This window comes from Notothenia coriiceps, unplaced genomic scaffold (assembly GCF_000735185.1).
Source record: "Notothenia coriiceps isolate Sejong01 unplaced genomic scaffold, NC01 NC01_scaffold00037250, whole genome shotgun sequence".
Classification (NCBI taxonomy): Eukaryota; Metazoa; Chordata; class Actinopteri; order Perciformes; family Nototheniidae; genus Notothenia; species Notothenia coriiceps.
Window position 1 is genome coordinate 8872211 of NW_011369951.1, and position 11831 is coordinate 8884041.

The 11831-nt window shown below is 41.0% G+C and overlaps 1 protein-coding gene across 1 annotated transcript; it reads right to left on the bottom strand.

The window, feature by feature from the left end:
* Window positions 1-4619: 4619 nt before the first annotated feature.
* Window positions 4620-11514, bottom strand: LOC104966891 (KAT8 regulatory NSL complex subunit 1-like protein). Its single transcript, XM_010796215.1, has 10 exons — window positions 11344-11514; window positions 10482-10613; window positions 8460-8609; window positions 8158-8255; window positions 7764-7876; window positions 7345-7414; window positions 7142-7254; window positions 6691-6799; window positions 5408-5640; window positions 4620-4986 (listed from the first exon to the last, which is right to left on the bottom strand). The coding sequence occupies exons 3-10, from the start codon at window positions 8563-8565 to the stop codon at window positions 4953-4955; spliced, it is 876 nt and encodes a 291-aa protein (XP_010794517.1). The 5' UTR covers window positions 8566-8609; window positions 10482-10613; window positions 11344-11514; the 3' UTR covers window positions 4620-4952.
* Window positions 11515-11831: the final 317 nt, after the last annotated feature.

Consider the following 11831-nt stretch of genomic DNA (forward strand, 5'->3'; position numbering starts at 1 on the left):
TGGGGGGTCCATCTCCTGATTCTTTGTCCGACAGGGAGATTCCACCTAGCCAAATCGAGAATCGGATTCAACGAGTGGGAAACCAGGGGAAGTCGGTCCCCGCCACACCCCCGATGCATCGAACGGCGGACCGGGAGGAAGCACACGGCGTGGAGTACGACACTCCTACGGTTACAACAATCACCGAAGCCGAATTGGAGAAAGATACTTTCCCCACCTCCTGCCCCGGGGCGAGTGGGACTCCTCCGAAGGGGTGATGAGACGACCGAGTCTCGAGAGACGCTCCCGTACCTCCTACGGAGTACCGCCGCGTGATCAGGCACGCCGGACCGTTACCGAACGTCCGAGTCCAAGGCGTCCGGCTGAGCCCGAGTCCGATCGCGGGAAGAAGTCCGTATTGGACGGGAACGGTGAGGCCATCACTCCATCAAGTCGCCGGGAACGGCCAGACTGAGCTGGAGGAAGTTGTGACGAGGAGAGGTGTCCATTGGCTGCTGCCAGGCGCTCCACCTCTGAGCCCAAGGCATGAAGCTAAGTTCATGCAGGCGCTTTGCGTTAGACCCTCCCTCGAATGCTCGCAAGGCAAGAGGGACAGCGGTCATGGTTGTCCTCGGGCTCAAGAGACGCCATTCAGGCGCTACATGAATGAGCCGGTCTATAGGTAGCCAGATGCAGTGTAGCCGGGAGTGGGTGCGAGAACACAGCCTTCACCAGCTACCTGCTGAACGGAAAGAGTAGAGCAATGCTCCTACCCACCGAACACAAAGAGGGATGTAACTACACCCACGTTACCAGCAGAGGGAGCGAGAGCACTGCCTTCACCTAGCTGGATTAAATAAAGAAGTTTAACAGGACAGTTTAGCCAGATGGCTACTGCTAGAATGAAGCAGCACGTCTACCAGGAGCGGGTCGAGAACACTGCCTTCACTGGGTGAGTTAAACAATGAGCTCAACAGAGCACGCAAGATGTTAGCCAAGCGGCTGCTGCTAACAATCAAAAACATACGTTACCGGGAGCAAGAGCACTGCCTTCACCAGCTGAGTTAAGAAATGAAGCTTAACAGTACATGCAAGGTGTTAGCCAAGCGGCTGCTGCTAACAATCAAGCGAGACCAAGTCAAATAACACAAATGTTAAGACCAGATAATTAGCTTCCAAAGAAGAGAACAGCACGCATAGAACCATAGTTACAGTAGTAACCATGGCCAGTGCTTACACGGCATAAAACCGTAGTTACGAAAGTAACCGTGGCCAGTGCTTAAAAGTGTCAGCCAAACGGCTGCACACTAGCGCATATATAATATTGGGAGGGATGAAAGCCTCTAGCACAACCTGCTGAACGGAAAGAGTAGTAATGCTACTCACCGAATAAACAAAGCTAAGACCAGAAAACTGGCGTCTAAAGAAAAAACAGCACGGGTAACTCCGGTGCTTATCCCAGCGTCAGTCAAGTGGCTGACCAGGCAGGACATAGTCAGGCTGAGACTAGCTAGACAAGAAAATGCTGCTGAAGCTGGAAACTCAAAATGCTAATGATAGCTTGGCACAACGCCACGTCAGAAAAAGTACAAAAGAGCACAACAAGGGCAACTTCTGGGAGAGGGGGCGAAAACGGCCGGCTACAGCTCCTGGAGAACGAGTAAGCCCGCGGCTCCGACTGGATCAGTCGCGAAGCTGCAGGCAGCCAGCTGTTTGCAAAGAAATCCTTGGATCAAACGTTCCAACCGAAATGCTGTAGGCTACAAGAATGTAGCCACGGTACTCTCGCGTAGTGACGACACTGGCATATGTAGCCGGTGTCACATGGGTCACAGATCATAGGTGACTTTGTTGTTATTTGGTACTCGAGATGCGGGCGATGGACATATCCAGTGCTAAGCACCGCCTCTGGCTGTCAGTAGAGACAAAATAGAACTACCATGTTTTACAGGGCATAACAAACCCTTTATAAAGTGTTTACCTGATCCAGTACTACCTCTTGCAATAGCTATGTATCCAAATAATGTTTATTTTTTTGGTAAATTCGAAATTAATGGGATTTCATTTAAATCAACCAAAGTTTGAAAAACAATAATGGCACTAGGCCTGTATCTTTTCAGGAAAGCTCTCCCTGATCCATTTTTATTGGAACTACTTTCTAACAAAGGAATAGTCCCTATAGCCTATTGTGGACATTGTGATTTGATTAGATAATAATTACATTGAGATTAAGATCACTATGTTGTTGTTTCTATTGTGCCAGATCAAATTAAAAAATTCTAGTATCCTATAGTAAATGTATTCAACAGGAGACAAGCAGTTGCATAACAGTATTGTTGTATTAAGAAAAAAAAATGTGTCACTAAAAATCACTACAATCTACTGAAACTAATGTTGTGCTAAGATGTTCTCTGACATGTAAGAGCACCCTCCGGAGTGCAACTGATGTAGATACAACCACGTAGAAATACAATGAACCAAAGTTCAGCTCTTTACAGTTGTGCCTATGATGTATGGACAATTGTGTATTAGCTTAATTTGAAGAAATAAAATAGTTAAGCATCAATTTCTGTTAATTCCATGTTCCTTTAACAAATAAGGGCGCTTGAGGGATTCTGTTTTAATGTTACTGAAGCTGGATTCTAAGGAGCCCCCATGTGGCCACCAGAGGCTCTTTTTCCCTTCCACTTGTCAGCATTAAACCCCATCCCTGTTTTTCAGGTCTCAGGCTTGAAAATGAAATTTCCAGAACAAATTACCATAACTACACTTCTAAAATCGGGAAAATTAATAATCTTTTTTCTCAAAGTAATGATAAACCTGTGAGTTGGATGTAGAAAAGTCAGAATCAATATAGATGTTTTTATTTTAAAGAAAATTCAGATTGAACATAGTAAAAAACTTTAAATTATAGTGTCCGTCCAAAGATTCTTTTTTACTTATAGTGAAAACCTTTGAATGATGGGATGGTAGACTAAAAGCTTTAGGAATCCAAAGTACAACATATAATAAGTACCCTGTATCAAGATTGATGCAAAACAAGTGACATTTGACCTTTTTAGAAATGGAAATGGGCGTTTTTGCCGTTTCTCTGAAACCCATTGCTCGATTTTGGTGATTGACATCTCTTTTTAACCATTAGAGCCAATAGAATCGATGGGGGATTTCCACATACACACCAACGTTACCAAAAAAAAGTGGCGGCTATGCGCATGCAGTTTTGCCCAGAGCGAAAGCTGTCTCACACTCTGAAATCTGAAAAGTAGGTTTATTGCTTATGGATTATCAGAAATAATTTCTAAGTGACACAGACACATTGGATTAACCTATGGATTAACCTTCAGCAGCGTTTTTATCGTTTTAATGCCATTGAAGAAAACTTTTGATCAGACAACAACAGAGGTAAGACCTATTGCCGTTTTTGGTACCTAGCGCCACGTGTTGTGATGTCTGTTTTTGTTTATAAAGTCGCAAGTTCTTATCATGGAGTGATGATATAGATACCTATCGATTCTGTGTACTCTCACGATGCTAATCGATTGGTTGGATTTGCAGTTACGATAAGTAATAAGGGTGTTATACCGTGTTTTCTGTGCAACCGCCGTTAGCATTTTTTCGCTCGTCGCTAATTCAGAGGTTCAGCGTTAGATGAATATAAAACATTCATAGTTTATTAAATATTAAAAAGCCCTCAGACGCTGTTTCCTGCATATGATGCGTTTTTCCGCCCGGGGGCGGGTCAATGGGGTTCAACAGGTTTTAAGGTGGACTTCCTACAGGTGAGGTGAGACTACTGGCTCCGCTTTTCATTGGGAGGATACAAAGTGACCCTTGCAAAGAACACGAACAAAGGACATTTCCTTGGTTTTTTGTATCATAGTCAGAAGAAGAGGAGAGAATCCATCTGTTTATGTAACATGCATTATCAGTAAGTATGCTGTTTTCCAAGATGAATTTGCTTCTTCAGACATGTGAAGCAATGGTAATTAAAAACCTAGATTAAAACCAAATTGTATTTACCCATACCAAGACAATTAATATGATTTCATGTGATTTCTTTTCTAATTGTGGGCACTCTCATCCCTGGTAAAAAGCAACTGACACACATACAAGAAGATGAGAGTGATGACCTTGAACACCATCTGCCCATTAGGCCCCCTGGTAGGTATGAAGCAGGTTTTGCATGTGGGATCAAAGTACGAGCTGTTTCACTGGGACTACGCCGGCCTTAAAATGTGGTGACCTCCATAAATATGAATTATTCGAAGCACTGAAATGACCTCCCATTAGTCTGTCCTTCCAGTACTACCTTTTATCATTGACATCTTAGATAAGTACACTTGGCTGAAGTTGCAGACATGTCACACGTGACTAAAATAAAAACCATGGAGGTAAAGATGCTTCACTTAATGTGTCAATTTCTTAATTGTCCACATGACTTATAGCAAAAAAGGATGAACTGTTATAGATGTGCTATACAAGCAGTATTCTAATCAGCCATCAGAGAAATCTAGAAAATGCAGGGCATAGGCGGGCAAAGTATGACATTCACTGCTATGTTTACTGATGTAAATGTTTAATAATAACTTTCATAAAAAATATATATACATGAAAAAAACATGAAATTAAAAAGTACATACATATATATATATATATTTATATTCTAAAGTCTTCCTATACTATCTTTTTAAGACAGCTGTGAATGAATGAATAAATAAATAGTGAGTGGCATCTACAAACAGTATGCAATCCTGAGACTACATTTGGGTAGTGCTAGTACATTCTTCTCTACATACAGTACCTCTTGTACATTGAAACTTAAAAGTATAGCATAAGCTACAGTAGTCAATTTACACTATTATGGCACATGCTACAATACTCACAAGATACAATTAAAAACACTTTAAAGTATTAAGCAGACACAATCAAATCCCTGTTCTGGAATGTATTAAGTATCCCAATTATCCCACTCATCATTTAACGTCAGGGTCCCAGATGTGAGGAGATCTGAAGAGGAAATTAAACAACTTTTAATACATTTATTTCACATATTTAAATCTGATTGATAGTCAAAACCACCCTTTCATAAATGATGACTGCCAATGTGTGATAGGATCCAAAGACTGACTGTTTGAACCTTTCAATCTTTATTACATTCCTTCCTTAATTATCCTAAATTCCTTTGAACAGTGAGTGAACCATGCATTTGGTAATGACGACTGCATCGATCAGAAACCAGAAATCCATTAAAAAAGAAGAAATGTTTTTTTGGTAGATGAATGAATGCACAGACAATTAAATGAATTTCTAAATAAATAAATATAATGATTATGGATATAATTTATAAATGCATCTGGCTTATTTAACATAAAATATGTTTAAGTTATACCACTACCCAACAGCTAATCACCTATATGTCTGTACTTACATGTTAAAGTAAGGCACTGCTCTCTCAGCTGCTCTTGCTTTGTCCACCAGATGACAGTGTAATACCAGAGCAGGAAGCAGGGGAGAGATGGGAGTTGGAGTTCTTTGCTGCTGTGGGGGTAGAGTTACACTCTGACCTCCTGTTGCCGCCACTTCTTCTAGGTTATCGGAGAGTAGGGCGTCTTCCTCGTCTTTTTCTAGAGGAAACTCTCGTGGCTCCCAGGGTGTCTGAGGCTGCCAGGGGAAAGAGTGCATAATGGAATTGAGCCACAATTCTGTAAATATAAATTAACAATGAATAAACTATGAACATTTTGGTGCTAGTATGTGCTATATGTATCACTTTCTATGCACACAAGAGTGAAAATATAACAAATATATATTAGATAGTTTTGAAGAGGAAAGAAACGTAAATAATGTGCTACATAAGATGTTAAATAAAACTCAAGAAGACTTCCTATATCAGTACCTCCATTGAATTTAGACTTTACATTACATGTCATTTGTTAGACGCTTTTATCCAAAGCGACTAATTGGGGGGGCAATCCCCACAGGAGCAATTTGGGGTGAAGTGTCTTGCCCAGGGACACAACGACATGCTGACTGCAGTGGGACTCAAACTTGCTATCCCCTGATTTGAAGACCAGCACACTATCCACTGAGCCACAGCCTCCATCCATACACTTTAAAGGGTGTATCATAGCGTCACATAAATCAGATTCCTTATTAAACGCTAATCAAACGCTGTGCTTTAATCAGGGTTTGTATGGGTGCTGGGTAGCAATAGAAGGGCAACAGAGTGAAGTGGGGATATTTGTGGTGTGGAGACATTGATTTGGACCGTCTGGTTTAGCAGCAACTTATTTCTTCTCCAATCAAAGCGAAGTGGTACAAAGCACTGCAATCAGAATATAATCAACCACAGCGAAGTGGAAACAAGTATCTGTGTAGGCTCTCAAGGATATATCTAGGCTGCCCAGTGCCCACACAATATAACTAGGGGAAGAGTATTGATGAGTGTTAATGTTTTTTTCACTTTATACTTTTCCTCTAGTGTTACAGAAAATATCTATTGTGTATCCGACCTGTATTTTTGTTATTTTCATAGTACTTTGAAATTAGTGTTTTAGAGGGTGATATATAAATAACGTTTATTATGATCTGGCCGCTATTTTAGAGATATGGCATCAAAATGAAACAGCCAATTGAAAATCGCTATGTATGACCCTCCTCCTTCCTGAATCAGCATACTTGGGATTTCAGCTGTGGTGCTTTTGATCTTACCAGCCACTCCTCAGGGCTTTGCTGTTCATCAGTATCCAGCAGCTGAGCACAACTCAATTCAGCAGAGCTCTCCTCTCCTGATGTGCACATCCCGCCCCCTGACAACCTGCTGCCAAAGCCGGAGAAAAAAACAAGCATACCCCATGAAATTTCACGAGGAAATTACTCAACATTCCCCTTTCACACAAGCTGTATTTACATGCACAGAGATGAGCAAGCCAAGCATGCAATGGTTGCTTCTGTCAGCACAGACAGTGAGTCGAGGATTTGATCCAATTCATTTTCTGATAAAGCATGATAAACACTGACATTTCAGATGTTTGAAAAGGCTGATATTTCTCACAATCCACCTGATTCACATAGTTCCCTTTGCATTTTCATATCACCTGATGAAATAGTATTTAAATGAACACTGGATTATTTAGCCTGTGTGTGTATTTTTTGTTTTCACCTTTCAGGACGTCTGCAGCATTTTATTTTCGCCCATGATGGCCAGCGCAGCTTCTCTCTCTGCTCTAATTCCATGTGTCTCCGGGCAACCACGTTGTTATTGTTATCCTCCTCCTGAAAAGAACACATACAGAGAGATAAAGGTGATATTTTCTGCAAAAATAGCCCAAAAAAAAAAAAGTTATCTAAGAGATGAGACATTACCTGCCCCTCCTCTTTGTCCTCCTCTTTCTCTGCTTCACAGTTCAGAGAAAAGGGGTCAACCACCCGCCAGCTGCAAAGAAAGACACACTTTTGGTGTGTTTTTTGTGACAGACAGCGATGGTGGACAGTGGGCATAGCATTTTTCTAATTCAAAGTATGTTTTATAACAGCCATATTATTATGCATTTATGTTAAGAAGCTGCTTGTTTGGAAATAAAGGTATTTCACTACAGACCTTATACGATTTCGATTAACAAGTTTAATGGGCAGAATCAAATTTCTCTTTATTGTAGCAGCACAGGGGAAACTGAGTATTTCACAAAGCATGGTTAAAGTGACCTATAAGAAAAACAGTTTTCTACAACATTTGTAACGAAGAGCATTAGGACATAGCTACCCAGTCAGCTTTTATTTCCTACCTTGGTGTCAGGATGTCTTTGTACTGCAGCTTCTCCACTTTAGCCAGGGACATGGGGATGACAATGTTGTTGATGTTGTACACACTCTCTCCCTGTCGTCTGCGAACACAGCCCTAAAACGAAACATGGAGTGACAGTTCACACCAACGATTCTAAATTTCTCACACATTTAATGTCAGCCTACATCACCATTGTCGCTGTGATACAGGCTTTTTGTTGACTATAGCTTCTTCATATTAACATCAAATGTTATATTTTGAATTCATGAAATGAAATTATTTTCTTGGCCCGATTTAAGGGTCAGTGTTGATTCAGGTTTGGTATCCGGTAAAGGTTACTGTATACATGAATGAGTGTTCTGGGAAGTATACATGTTTTAAAATGTGTGTATTACCCGTGAGGCCTGCTTGTGTGGCGCCTGTGTGTAGCTGTCCTCCAGCACTTCATCTGAACTGTCTAGGTCATAGAGCTGGTACAGGTCATCTTTCTCATCTGGGTATATCACACACACACACACACACACACACACACACACACACACACACACACACACACACACACACACACACACACACACACACGACTAGTGTTTAGCTGCAAAAGACACTACATTATACACAAAACCTTTAACCTTTAAGTTACTTTCTATGATCCTGGAATACAGTAGGTGAACTGTGAACATATACATATACACACCTTCTAATAGCCTGTGGATGTGTTTTTTTCTCTTCCTTTTCCTCTGGTTGGCTCTACGGTGTTGACTCTGAGCAGAGCCTGCCATCCCGATAGGTGACAGACCCATAACTTGGCTTTTATGATGCTTTGCACGCTGCTTGTGTTTGTGACCTACAATGAAACACACAGACAAACACACACACAAACTGAGTAAACACAGCACAGGAATGTCCTTTCATTCCTATTTTCCCTTCAGTTCCTGAGGGATTTTCCACCTTGGTTTAAGTCTACAAAAGCTTATCCTTAACCTTTAGTCCCATTATTTTAGCTGGTGACCCCGTCAGAATGACAAAGATCCTCAGTGAAGCTCAAGCACATGTTTCTCACTACATTGTAAGTACAAATTATTAAAAAGATCAGTTCAATGCAACTAATGTCGTCTCAGTGTTATTGCATGATGTTAAAATTGGTTTTCCATGAATTTAGTGATGGATTGTAAACATTTGAAATGTAGCATTTAAGTGTTTCTCAGTTACAAGGTTGTTGTTTTAATAAATCAGACACTGATGGTGCAGCGCTGTACTGTACCTCTTTATAGGCTTTTTTTCCTGCGCTGATCAGGGGGTACTTGGCTGAATTTTTCTTTCAAAGGGGGTACATTATTGAAAAAAGTTTGAGAACCACTGGTTTACGTGACCTGATTCTCCTTTAGCTACAATCAGGTATCACAAGGAGTTTGATGATTTAGAAGGCTATCATCAAAGGTGACGTTAGCTTGAACGAGCGAACGGAGAGGAAAGGAGAATAAGATAATTCAAGCCGACAAGAAATCAATAGAGAGGCGGGTAAGTGACATCTTCATCCATTTCCAATTGGCCTCCAGTGTGTTTCCTACTGTACTCTCTACCTACTTCTACTACAGCACTTATTGCCTTTCTTTTAAATCCACCGATTAATTTAGTACATAAAAGGAAGAAGTCCGTCAAAACGTTTTGACGATCAGGGAACATGCTTTAAACAACCATGGTGATGGAAACACTTACACCCCTGAAACCAGAGCTGCCAGAGGCATTTGCAGAAGTAAATAATTGTTAATTAGCATCAGACTAATATATATAGACAATGTATCGACACTGCTGAAATGCCAAATGATAACTGCTCCGTTGGAAGCCTCACACAGAGCCAGCGTGATATCTGACATGCGCAGAATAACTCATGAGGGAGACAAAGAAGACAAATTCCACTTTTTTTTATAATTTATAAATATTGGTTAAGTGTTGTTTAGAAACAAGGTTGGATAAAAAATAATTTAAATATTGGTTGTAGTGATCAATTAATCTGGCAATTAATTTAGGTTTATTCAGGAATTTGTATAAACATTATCAATCTTACTTATTCAAAAGGATGTCACTTTTTTACCCGAAGTTAGTCAGCTTAGTGAAACAGAGCAGAAGGGTAAATTTGGCCTTCCTGAAAAAATAAACAATTAATCCATTATCAGAATATTGGTGATTTTGTGTCTGTTAAACGAAACGACACGTCAATTAGTCGTCTAATCACCACAGCTCTGATAACATATTTTCGTGCAACACCTTATCCAATTGGGACCAAAGCGCTAGCACCAGTGATGTAGCTGTAGTTATTCTTAAAAAGAACACGTTCAAAAGGTTTCGCCTGTGAAGCTGGAGTAGGTAGTGAAGACTTGTAATTCACATTAAATTACTACTGACTTCAAGACAGACTTCTTTGCTGCCAGCTCTGCAAAGAGAAGTGGATCAAAGCCAGCAAGTTTCTACAACAACAAGAATGCAGGTGGAGTCTGTTAAATAGCACCTCTGCCTTCCAGTCAATTCCATTACTCCTCAACACAGCTTGTTACAGTCCTGCTCACATGCATTCTGTGAGTTTCTACATGGCACAGCAAACGTGTAAGAGTAAAGTACATGCAGAGCAAAAAAAGTAGACAAAGCAGTCATCAGACAGGAGAGCACCATGGAACAGTACAGGATATGTGACCAATACTGGTAAAGGGCAGGATCTTACTGTTGTGCAGTGGCGTGGAGCTGGATCTGTTGTAGTGTGATGGACTGCATGGTTCCACATTTATAATCAAAGGCCTTAGGGACCATTCTTCTCTGGACAGGGCCCTGTTTGATTGATTGGACTGAGGAGTACCTGAAGGAAGATGAGACAATTATACTGTAAGTATGCGGTTAAAACACGGTTACTCAGCACATCTCTTAATGGAAGCATGCAATAAAAGGCAAACACAAAGGCAGTGTATGACGCAGTCAAAGCACCCGTATCCATTGTTCTCTATTCAAGCCCACACACTGGCAGCATCGTGAAGCAAGGTAAGACATCATGATACACCACTGCTTTAGTCCATGTGCCCAGCTATCACTGCCTCTGTGTGGCCCGTCTGACATGCAGGCGTCAACTGGAAAATGACACACGATGGCAGGTATGTGGTGCACCTGTTGGTTTACCATGTCAAATTCAAGCGAATACAATACTCTTGTGAACTGCACCTCTCAGGAAACAGTAGATAAATCAAATGTACCACGTTCTAGCTTTTCTTTTTTAAAGGTCACCTATTATGCAAAATCCACTTGTTCATGTCTTTTATACATAAACATGTGTCCCCTCTGTGTAAAGAGGCTGAAACAGAGGGCTTTATGGGATGCTACAATGATCTGTTTGGTATTTGGAGCCAAACACTTCAGCGACATGTTTTGTGTATATCTGAGACCTATTATATATTGATGAAAAACAGTATAATAGGGGACCTTTAAATAAAAGGTGATACAAGTGTCCTTGTCTTCCTCATATTTAATGTTAAATAATGTTTTCACACTCATACCATTCACACAATGTTATGAAGTAATTGTAATATGTATCCTACCAAATGAAAGAGACACTGCAGGGTGAGGGTTGGAGCTGGGGGTCCTTGAGGACAGGGCCCTGCTGGAGCTGCAGGCGGGGTCAGAGCACAGGACTACAGGGTCACAGGATGAACAACATGAACAGGAAGGTGATGAGAGAGAAGAGGAATGAGTACACGTGGACCTCCCAGAGTCCTGAAGCACAAAAAGAGAAGAAAAAAACAGAGTCTTTTTTTAGATTATACAACTTAGTTTCTTAAACTACTCGATAAACTTGGCCGTCTCCTTGTGTTCTTTTAAAGTATGAGTCAGAGGGAATTTAAGGGAGCTGCGCTGTGGGCACACTGATTAAAGTAATTAAGTTGTTAACATGCTTTCTTTTGCATCTGGCAATATCACAATGGAGCTGCCTAGGGCTGCTTCTTTTTATACAGAGCTACAAACTCTATTAGGCTCTATGCGAGTAGAAGTGTTTGGCAAGGTGTTACAACTCCAGGGTCAAATCCAA